This window comes from Tachypleus tridentatus, chromosome 7 (assembly GCF_004210375.1).
Source record: "Tachypleus tridentatus isolate NWPU-2018 chromosome 7, ASM421037v1, whole genome shotgun sequence".
In the NCBI taxonomy this organism is placed as follows: Eukaryota; Metazoa; Arthropoda; class Merostomata; order Xiphosura; family Limulidae; genus Tachypleus; species Tachypleus tridentatus.
In genome coordinates, this window is record NC_134831.1 from 47,744,302 (window position 1) to 47,756,596 (window position 12,295).

The 12,295-nt window shown below is 30.8% G+C and overlaps 1 protein-coding gene across 3 annotated transcripts in view; it reads left to right on the plus strand.

Moving 5' to 3' along the window:
• Nucleotides 1-12,295, plus strand: part of LOC143255598 (ATPase MORC2-like) — a 167,841-nt gene that overhangs the window by 110,392 nt on the left and 45,154 nt on the right. For all 3 annotated transcript variants that reach the window (XM_076511479.1, XM_076511480.1, XM_076511481.1), the window contains 3 exons: nucleotides 292-397; nucleotides 4,896-4,989; nucleotides 5,194-5,229. In XM_076511479.1, the coding sequence (XP_076367594.1) occupies nucleotides 292-397; nucleotides 4,896-4,989; nucleotides 5,194-5,229 (236 nt within the window). The remainder of the gene's footprint in view (nucleotides 1-291; nucleotides 398-4,895; nucleotides 4,990-5,193; nucleotides 5,230-12,295) is intronic.

A 12,295-nucleotide genomic window follows, 5' to 3' on the forward strand; every position in this document is an offset into this window, starting at 1 on the left:
CTCACTTGTAAAACAATGTATTTATAGCTTTTTTAGAATTTGTCTACTTTTATCACAGCCTAAATTTATATTTGTTAATAAACTGTTTTACCTTGGAAATGCATAATGGTTTAAATCTTGTTTTCCACATGATTTTTCTTTCCGGTCAGTGTGTCTATTGCTACTTCTTTTATGGTATTGCAGCATAAAGGTTTTGAATGTACATGATTGAAGTGGTCAGGTATCATAATTATCCAAGAATGTAGCTTTTAATGTGGGATAGATGAAACCTTAATTTTATGAATTTTGTAGATTCTTGCTTGAAGTGGCGTCGATTACCTTACTCATCTAAGAATGTAGATGTTGAGATCAGTGGCGAATGGACCTGCAGTATGAACCCTGATGTCCAAAGAAATAAGTATAGTTACAGTTTTCTGTAACTTGATTAATCTTGTCTAACAAAGACATAATTAACTGTATTTTATTTCAACTTTGTAATTAATACTTATGATACCTTACTCCTTCTCACATACTAGCTTTTCCTGATTTTGTACTGCCTTCTCCATATGTGCAATTTTTTGCTTTCCACTAGCCTTTGAAGTTCTCACCTAAACTTATGCTTTTATATGCTATTTTTTATTGTAGTGTGCAAATGAGCATGGGACAAACCTTCATGAGTATGTGAGCAATACTATCTTAGCACAATTGAATCCATCTATACTGATTGTTCAAATATTACTTTACACTTATGTGTAGTGATATGTCTTTTGGTTTTCTGCTTGTAAGCTTTTCAGCTATAGGCTTTTTTTTTGTTGTTGTGGAATATTTTTTTTTTCAAAATTTTATGCTTATGCAAAATTTGTGGCTTCTTATTTGCACGTTTTTAATTCACAAGTATGAGTAATTTTCACTCTACTTGGTGTGGGTCAACAAGACATTGTTTATAAACTGACATCTAAAATTACTTAGGGTTCATCTGTTGGGGAAGTGATAGCTTTTGTGTAGCAGGTGGTCACATCTTTCATGAGACTTGTACCTTCTTTTGAACCTGAAATACCTTTGCATCTTTTCTTTCCTTTAACTGGAAAGGATTTTCTGGATTTTTCACAACACCTACCTGTGCATTATCTTGTACTCATGCTGTCTTAGTTCCACTAATTACACCTGAGCCTTTTTCATAATTTTAGGGCAGGGTTTTTTCAGGTACATTTTCTTTCTCTATCACTTTGTAATTTGCACCCTGCTTTGCACCTTTATCTTTTTTACTTCCTCTGGAGATATGCTAGTCAATGTTTTTTGATTGCTTTTAACCCATTTTTGGTGCATGCATGTTTTCTTCCATTCTTACCTTACATTCCTGGTTATCACGTTGATCTGTATTATCATCCTTAGTCTCCTCAACTCTGGAGTCACTTCTTCAGATATGCAAGTCAGATATACTGTTTGACTTTTTCTGCTTAATTTTCCCCACTTTATTCTTACAATCTCTACCCTCTTAAATTATTTATGTTCCATTAATATTCTTTTGTTAGTAATCCACCATTCACCTTAAAGGTTTTTAGCAGATACTTGTTCACTTATCATATCTGTAGTGGTGTGATTATCTATCTTAGCCACATCATTTCATATTTGGGTGACCTATTACTACAATTTTTAAGAGCAAAAACACCCTTCTAACTCATTTATCTCTGATTCCTTCTTCTGGCTTCCTTACTCTGTCAGTGTGATTTTACTGGAATGCTTGTTTCTTTGGAATCACAAATTGGTGCTACTTGCCTATGTTTTACATTTTACTCACTGTTTCCTATCTTTCCCATTTTTCTTCTTTACCTCTTTCTGTCCCCTCTCCTCCTGTTTCCATTACAATCCCTGTCCCCACTTCCTATTACTCTTTTTCTTATCTGTCCTTCAACAGCATGTGGACTTCAGTACGTTAGTCTGTGCAGTGATTTTCCTATAGGCTGAAAAACATTAAGGTCGATTTAGTTCTGTTTACAGATATTTGCTTTCCATTAGTTGCTGATTGTTGGGCACTGATAGTTTGGCCATAGAACCTTACCTGTTGTCTTTTTGTCCTCTCCTCCTCCATTATTTCATGGTCCAATTCCTTTCTCTTCTTCAATGTATGTTGTTTTTTACTAGTGTCTGCTAATGGTAGTGATCTAATGTTTAAAGACACTGTTGGACAGGCTTGTCTTCCATCTTATCTTCAAAATTTATTCTCATCCTTTTACTGTTTCCTCAGCTATATATATAACTTGATGGCAGAAGTCTTTGTGAGTTTTGCAATCCTCTTCAATTTACCATGAAGACTTTTCCATGATATGGTAGTCTTTTGCTCCAGGGCTTTTATAGATTGAGGTGGATGTCTTAGATGCTTATTTTCACATTTGGCTCTGTCCCAACTAGCCTCCTCCAGCCATCCTCTTCTCCCTTCCCAGGAGGCAGTGGTCTTAATTTGGTTGGTCAACCTGGATTAGTTGCATTGCATACCTACCGTGTACCTTTATCATTTGGGTGTTTCTCAGTTTGCATCTCCATAAGCCCAGCATTCTCTTCTTCATTTGAAAGACATGAAACATTTAATTTTCCATGCTACATCTTCTCATTCTCTCACTGTATGGAGGTTCTCATTCTTTAGAGGACTTGGATTTCCATAAAATTTTTATTCTCTTGGGTTGTGCTCATTTGCAGTGTCTACAGTGGTCTTTGCATGATGAATGGAACCATGCATGGGATTCCTTGTCTTCTACCATTTTCCTTTCTCTATCTCTTAAGTGAACTGTCTCTTAAGTCTCAACAAGATACTGTTTGTAGAGTGGTCTCTTGATCCTCTGATATTCATGTGGCTTTGCTCTCATCTATGCACTCCTTTTATAAATTCATTTCCATTTCCATACCAATCTTTCCCTTTTATAGTCCCCTATTTCTCATTCATCATTAGCCTTAATTGTGGATGCATTCAGTTTTGACTAGCCCAACCTTTTTTCTCTCTGCCTACCCTCTTATTCTTCTTCTCGATCATGTGCTATCTCTCATTCATGATACTCTGTGCTGAGTCCTCCTGACCATCTCAGCTGTGACTTCCTCTATTGAATTTTCTTTTTATCCTCCTCTTTCTCTATCTCTGTCACTCTCCCTACAGATTCAACTTATGGGTTTTGTCTGATCCTTTGTAAGACTTTTTAGAATCTATTCATATGTAGCTTTCTTTCTTTCTCCATTTTTTTTCCTTCCTCCCTCCTTGTCTATCAATAAAAATAGTGTATATTCCATAGTTGATCTCTGTGTCAAGCTTTCTCCCTTTCCCTCTTTCCCCATTTTTCTGAACAACTCTTTCATATTTTTCTGCTATCATCAGGTATTCTCATATCCTCTCCTTTCTATGCTCTTATTCTCATATTTGTCATTCTCGTCTTGTAGTACTTCCTGATTGAGACCTGAATTGGGTATTTTTTTCCTAACCTTCCTTCATTTGAGTCTTTAACCTGATGTTCTTTGTATCACATATATTTATTATGGGTGAAGAGCATACCCTGATACAGGAGGGATGCAGTCTCCCACAGGTGTGTCCTATACTTATTCTTTGTATAATGTATCACACTCCATAAGTTCCCTTTGGGTGCTTTTTGAAGTTCTTCCTCTAGGTAACTCTTACACCTGTCCCTTCACCATTTAGGTTAGGTATTGTATTGGAAGTTAACAATCTCCAATAGTGAAAGTGTATTTCCAATAGTTTTTACCCTTGCTCATATTTTCCATTTGTCATCCTCCACTTCTGATGCATTTTGCCTAATCTCGAAGTGATGATTGAACAATCAGTATAGAGGACGTCAGCTGCACTAAGAGAGTTTATTCACACTCCTATTGGTGGAGGGGTGTCTCATACTCATTTTCAAGCTACAGGCACAGCAGTAACACAAGTTTAGGTAGGGGTATCAAGGCTAGTGGCAAGCAAAGAATTGCACATTTATATAAAGAGCATAAAGAAAATTGTGAAAAGTTAACATGTGAGGTGAGGTAAGTATATATTATAAATACATTTTCAGTATTGGAAAAACATTAATTTTCATATAATTAATGTAAAGAGTGGGATAGTGTAGTATCATTAACTTTTGGTCTCTTTTTTCTTTGGTTAATGAACATCAAGATATAAAAATTGAGTTTGTATTCTGGTTATTTTATTGAGAATTAGCATACTTTAAAAACACAGTTGTACAGTATGAAATTGTAGGTCCAAATATCTTCTTCATTTTTCGAAGCTTAATAATTTCAGTACGTGGGGTACCATAACAGTTATTTCAGACCATAAATTTGATCAGAATGTTCATTGAAGCAGAACCCTTATGACATACCCTTGGTAACTAACTATTCTTTCCTTGGCTCATTCAGTTGCCAACATGGATTAGTGAAGCATTACTATGGTGTTGAAATTTACATTCTGTAATTGCATGGAAAATTAGTCCCATAAAATGTAAAGAATACCAAAATATTCTCTTATCCTAACACTTTTGCATAGTACTGTAACTGATAATAAATCACAAAAAAGAACATTTCACTTTTTCAACAGATCTTCCTCACTTGATAAAAGCTTTGTACTTTTGCTGTTTTAAAATAAAATATTGTTGAGTACAATTTTTAATCTGGCAAATTATGTAGATCTGTTAACTGGAGTAATTGGAGGACATTTGATAAAGTAGTAATTATGACTAAAATTTTTGGACAATATATAGTGATTTGATGATTGTTTATTGGACAACAATTACTGCTTTACAATACTCACAACATTGTTTGCATAAACACTGAAACTTATCCATTTTTAAAATCTTATGTAAAACATTTTTAAATTCCAAAATTGATTTCTGTTTTTTACCTTTATCACCAATTTATGATTATTTTTATTACCTTATTTTTAGGTGCAGTGTTGTGGAGGAAAAACTTCATATTCCAGAAGGAAAGCTAGTCAAAATTTCCAAGTCTACATGTGATCAAAGGGAGTTAATACAAAAAGTAAGGAGTTAGAATACCTTTGTCAGAAAGCATCTTTATTATTTTAAGAAGCTTTAAGTCATAAAGTATTTATAAAATTCTGTGTGATTTACCTATTTAATGATGAATAAGAGTTAATAAAGTAAAAATAAAAATTGCATGTACAGTGAATGCTTCATTCACAAATAACAACTCAGTAAGTAATGTAAATTTGTATTTCTTTAGGAGATGGCCAAGTTAAAGAGAAGATTGCAGAAAGTGGTGAGTTCATAGTTTGAGTGTTTGTGTGTGGTAATACCTTAAAGCTTGTGTAACTATAATTCTAGACACTAAAACTTTTATATATTTATTATTTGCAATTTGTGAGTGATAAAAATTCTAATTCTTAATTGGTGGATTTCAAAAACTTGCCATCAGATAAAAAAATATTAATTTACGTTATTTTTATTGACTAATTAGTGAACCTGTCTTTATAGATTTTAGGTTAATCCATCTTTTTTTTATGTTAGAGATTAAAGAAACACTTTCCTCTACATAAATATTATTTATGGGTGTTCAAGAGATCAACTGAGGATTTTCTCTCTAATTTTATTTAACTCTTTTGCTACTCAATCAATATGATATATCAAGTTTGTCTACATGTTTGCACACGTTAAGTGTTTACATTATAACTTTTGTTACAACATGTGTATCTTCACAAAGTTTTGTAGATCTTTAGTAAAGATTACATGTATTTTGTACACAAAAAATCAATTTTTCTTTTAATGAAACTTTTACTAAAGATTTGTTTGTGAAAGTAGAGTCTGTTTCATTATTAGTCCGAGTGAAAATTGATTTCATATTATGATTAAAAAAAACTATTCTTTGTCCCAGAGATCTTGCATTTTATTTGCGTAATCTGTAAGACATCCTAAATATATTTCAACTATTTGTTTTTAGAAGGACTTTGTTTTTTTATAACTCTGTGGGGTCTGCCACTTGACCAACTAATAACTACATTGATGTCATAGATTTCACTATAATTTATTAACCTGTTGACTGCCAAGTATTTCAGCTGCTACGGCAGCTCCTATGCTGGGTTTTTTTCAGCAAAACTGAGTAATTTTTAAAACAAAGGAAATAAGCAACAAATACTATTTTTTCTCTAAGCCAAGCTTATAGTAGTACACAAAATAAAGAAATATTAACAAAACATGAAACAATAACTCGTCAGTGGCACTGTGTTACCGATTGGTTTGGATGAGTTATCTTGTCTACAGCACTGAACAGGTTAGATTTAGTAACTAAGATGTATTTAGATTTAGAAAAATAAGATACTTCAAGCAGACTAAAGACTCAACCTACCTTGTTGAAATCTTGGATCAAAATAACATGGTTGCCTTTTCAATGATTAAAATTTCTGAGAAAACCACTGTGGGGACATTCTAAGCTGTTGATTGATTATTCACTTGATTTATATTGAAGTAAGTGTATGTAATGGACTATTTCAAAAAATGGAAAGATGTGAATGGGGTCCACTGTATTTGATTCAGTGCACAAGCCATATCTCAGCAAAGTAAAAAGATATGAAGTTCGTTTTTGATATTCTAGCTTGTTAATATAAGGAATTTGAGTTCCTAATTTGTATGGAACTACAAATCTGATTTTAAACAGTGCTGCATTTAACATACCATGTGACTCACTAAAATTTATATTTGGATGTATTCCTTTAATATTTACTTTTAAATTAAGAAATTAACTTGTATGTAATATTAAAGTTTGAAGTATAATCTACAATTTGATTCCAAACTTATTGACATAAATTCACACTATAACAGTTCAATAATGCATGTCTACAAATTGATGACATGGCTTTTGATCCATGACCTGTCATGAAAGGGTTAACTTATTTAGTAAGCCTTTTTTTTTTCTGAAGAAATGTTTTAATTATTTTTACTGATATGTGAAAAGTGTATCATATTTGTGTCTGGTGTTCCAGTACACTCTTAAATGATTCATTGATATTGAAACTGGAGCTCTGGGCTTTTCAAGGCAGGTTGTGATTGCTCTCTATCTCAAACCATTTGTAGTTGTACCAAATGATGTGGAATATTTTTATTATGTTGAAAGGGGAACCATCCTTCCATCAATGGAATTATTTTCCAGAATGTTTTTTCTTAACTTTTACTAATAGACTAAATTAAAGCACTCAAAAATAGACCCTAATTTGTTACTGTCTAGCCACTTAGCATGAATGAGACAACATAGTCATATTGAATGTGCCAGTAACACCTAGACAACACCTTAATATTCTCTACTCACTCTGTCTCACTGATGTAACATAATCATGTCCAGTGTGCTATGAAACCTGGACCTAGTGAGTAATAGGATTTATCAATCCACATATTTTTCACTTCCATCTTAACACTCACTAAATGGGTACATTATATTCACAGCTGTAATTAGCCTCTTATAGGTTGCAGTAGTATGGTGTTTCTTACTGTCTTTTACCCTCTCAAAACAGGTAGGCAGAAATTTGCATTTTGTCATTTTTTTTTTACATAGTTACATTTAAAATTTAATTAGATTACTTATTACCAGGTATCATTATACTTTATTACCAATTGTTAACAATAAACTTGGTATCATAAAAATTGGCTAGTTAAATTGTAATACAAATTCTAATTTCTTAATATAATAAATTAAAATTCTCAATCTCCCTTTACCTGTATAACATGATTTTAACCTTATGGTTACAAGGTTGAACTCATTTCATTGCTACTTATGTGTAGAATGATACACAGTTCATCAATACTTGCAATAACTCTGAGCTTTCCTCACATATCTTCACAACAGTTGGTAATGTTTTGTTAACAGTTACAAGTATTTTGTACAAAAACAACGAGATTCTAATGAAATATTTGTTATTTTTGTGTTATGGTTATTTGAACTCTAACCCTGAATATTTCAAGTATTATCACTGTTGTATTGTGCAATGAAATGTTAAAAATTAAAAATATTCTTAATTGTAAGTTTTACTTTTTCACATATAATTTGATTTTTTTTCATTATCCTTTCCTGTCCTTTAGCATTATTACTTGTCATGACACATGTCAACAGGCAATATTAAGCAGACACACCTTAACCTTTCTCAGAATGTTGGGATATTTGCCTAAAACACCAAGCTTGATGATTTGAAGCATTTTTGAAAATTATTAGCCTTTTCTAATAGACATTTTAAAATATAAATAAGCCATAATTAACTAAAATATAGAACTAAAACCTAAATTCAATTCAATAGTCTATCTAACTAAAACCTAAATTCAATTCAATAGTCTATCTAACTAACATATTTCTAGGTGATAAACAACACTGAATTGCTAGTGAGGATAAAAGCCACAACAATGCTAAGAGTGGTTTGACAAGTTCTCTTTGGAATTCGTTATCCCAATTTCAAAATAACTATTAGGAGATTGTGTTTTAAAATATAGTATTTTTATTGTTCATAATATAATTAGCTGGGTAATAGCAACTTTATGTGTATAAACTGGACTTGGGATCTTTCAAGAGTTCCAAGAAATTTCTTTTCTCTGAACATGCTCCAAGGAACACGAAAAAAATGGGTAAAGAGAACAATTAACTTAGATTTTATATGTGTCTAAAAGGTTAATGTACATGAAGGAATATTGAAGTTACAAAGCCTGGAAGTTAAGATTTTGTGAACTTTTGAATCAAACTGAAGTTTAAGATTTTTTTAAAGGTTTCTTTTAAAATTAAGGAATTAAAACTTAGATACTATAAGACTTTCAGGTATAATGTAAATTTTAATGCTAATTTCATTGGCATACAGTGATTGTAGGATTGCTTAACTAAATCTTAAATGTAACAGAATAAAATCTTGTAACATTTGCAGAACAGATGCCTGTAACCATAAGGTTAAAGCATTATAAACTAGATAGTCAAACCTTAGTTAGAAAGCCAGTAAAAGTGTAATGGTTATCGAACATTGTTTGCTTTGTGCCTGCTATTACTTTGTTTTTTAAGTGCATATTTGAAATAAATTTGGTGTACCAACACAATCATTACAAAAAAGAACAGGCTTAAGTTTCATTGATTGACTAAAACACAACAGTACGAAAACCTAAACATATGTACTAAATTTCTTGTTTCTTATGAATAGATCACAAGTAGTTCATGGATTACATTATTCCCTACCATAACTTAAGCTACATGTTCACCATTTGATTTATAGCTTCTATTGCAAAATTATTAGTTAAGTGTAGTTCAAAGAGAAGTAAAAGAATAAAATTAAATAAAAACACAAGTAAATTGTTAGAAATTTGAAACTGTTTAGGTTAAATAATTGTAGTTTTTATTGTAGTATACAGACATTTTAGAAAGAAAAAAGTTAGATTTCATATTTTTATGGTGGTTAGAAGGTTGGTCAAATCAAACAAGTCTGTACAGTGTTAAGATATGAAATTTTGGAAATTTTATATTCATTTGTAAACTGTAAGATGAAAATAAAGTACTTTTGATCTCAACTTAAAAAATTACCTTGCATTTAGCCTAATTAGAGTCTCTGTCATGCTTTATTCCTGTGTATTCACAGATAAATCTTCAGTAAAAAGAATTAATTAAAAATGTTATTTTTTGTATTCAAAAAAGCAAGTTCATGAAGATACATTTAATACATTAAAAATTATAGTGTACGTGCTGTAATAGTTATCTTGTCATTACAAAGTGATTGCATGGTTGGCCAAAGTGAAAGAGCCTGTATAGATAATGTTAAACAAACAAGCTAATTTTTGTTTCTAGCCTTCCAATTCATAGACCATCATTCATCAGAAGTTAAGAAGTTTTAAAGAAATATATAACTGATTAAATTTGAAGACGTTTGTTTGTAAAAATAGCATGTTACAGATATGCTATCATAGTATTGAGAGATAAAAAGTATTATTTGGATGAGAAATTAAAAATATACAATTATATTTGGCAGGGTTTCTATATTAATATGGAAATACTTGAGTGAAAACATAAAATAATTGTATATATTTATTTAGCATTTTGGTGTAATGATGCCACGTCTATCCATAAAACATTTCATATTGTATTTATCATCAATATATTAGTCACTTTTTTTTTTTGATGAAAAGAAGTATTGTATCCTAGGTGTTGTGACAGCTCAATATTTGAACAGTACTACTATTTGTTATATTCTTTGTTTCTCTTGAATTGTTTCCTTGAAACCTGTTTACCTCCATGTTATATCCTCTAATATATTAGTTATCTTAATAGTTCCTTTATCTCATTGGGAAGATTCTTTTTTATAGTTGTTTAGAACAGATTTTTATCAGTCAAGGAATTGAGCTGCATGGTGTGTTTTTTGTACAGATTACAGCTGCCAGAGAGATGATACATTTGCTGATTAATGGGCTTTCACAAAAGAAAGTAGTTAAAGTTGCAGTCAGCTCTGTGACAGAGACAACAAATTCTGAAATGGTTAAGGTCATTTTGAATTGTCACAAAATTTTCCAGCAAAGTGATTTTATCCTTTCATGAGGTTCAACTGCAACTTCTGTAGTATTAAATCTGTTATTAGCTGGGGTTTTACTGTCTTGGTTCATTAAGTAGTAAAGTGTATGTTTGTAATTATAAAAAAAAAAAAAATAGTGTGAAAGAGTGGTAAGAAATTCCTAACAGTGTTTACTTTATTATTTTTTAAGGAACTTTTTGATATAATTGTGAGGTAAAGGAAAACCTGTAACAATTTACTTTCAGACAGTTTTTTTGCAGTTGATATGAACTATCAAGCTCATTCTTTAACTTGAATAATCATGTCATGTAGAGTTAGCCTGGAAATATGTTTTTTATAGATTTTAAGTATTTCACTTTACAAAAGTACAATGGCATTGTCAGCTAGATCAATAAAACAATGAAACTTTAAGCTGTTTATCAGTTAAAGTCAGGCTACAGTGGTTATACTTTTTGTCTAAACAGTGAGTCTCAAGTACACAGAGGATATTTTCCTTTATTCTTACTCCTAGTTATGTTTTATTTAGACAAAATAATTTTAGCATGTTTGTATATGTGTTGAAAAGTTATAGGTTATTTTTAAAGAAAGATTTTGCAATCAAAATTTCTAACCTAGTCTCAACAACCTAATTACTGTTTATTGGTAGGTTGAGAAACATAAAGAAAAGAAAAGAAAAGAAATAGGAGTTTTCAATTCATTTGTGGTTTTTGTACTTATTTAGAATATTAGTCCAAGCATAATTTGTAACATTAAAAACTTCTTGTAAAACATAAACACTTTAATGGCTAATGTTTTGCACCTTATTTGTCAGAGAACATTGATATTTGAATGACTACATTTTCTAACAAAGTTGAAAGGTTGATTTAGATTACTTCCCATGCAGAATCATTTGATTTCACCAAAAGGAAATTTAAACAGTTTATGTTTCTTTAAAAATAGAAGATTTCTTACTACACCCTTAGCACATAATAAATAATATTATTATTTTCAGATACTTAAATAATCTAGCAACGTTTATATTACTTTATCCTTCTATAAGTATTTAAAAAATCTTTTGTGAACAAAGAATGAATTGTTTTTAATAATGTTCAGATCCATTATTATAGAATAATCACGAATTTATATAAATACAAGTTTATGCAATTTCAGTGATCTTTTCCATCTAACTTTTGTTTGGACAAGTACTAGTTGGACAGATGCCTTTACATGAAAGTGTCAAAACTTGTGTATATACAAATTTGTAGATTGTGCAGTAATAGTGGATATAAGCTTTTTTTTAGATTACACAGTATTGTGTATTCATCTACTATTAGAATTGTTTCATCTTTGATAGAATCTGTTAATTAAAATTCTGTATTACTGAAATATGAAGTTTATAACATTTGGCTCTTGTGAAAAGACTGAACTTGCAAACACTGAAGTAAGTTTGAAAAGCTTATTTTTTGTACAATATCTTGTTTTTTGTTTGTTACTAAGCACAAAGATGTACAAAGGGTTATCTGTGCTCTGTCCGTCATGGGTATACAAAACCTGGTTTCTAGCAGTATAAGTCCACAGATGTACCATTGTGCTACTGTGAGCTTTTGTACAATAATATTTTCCTGTGTTTTCCAATTTACTCAGGAATTGTTAATACTGGTATTGGAATAATACTTATATCCAACATATATACTTTACTTTCATATAAATTCTCAAAATATATTGCACAGAAAATTTTATTCTATGTCTGTTTGTCTCTCTCTTTATATATATATATATATATATAAATCAAACAATTTTCTTAATTTATTAGATAAAAACTTTATTATCTTT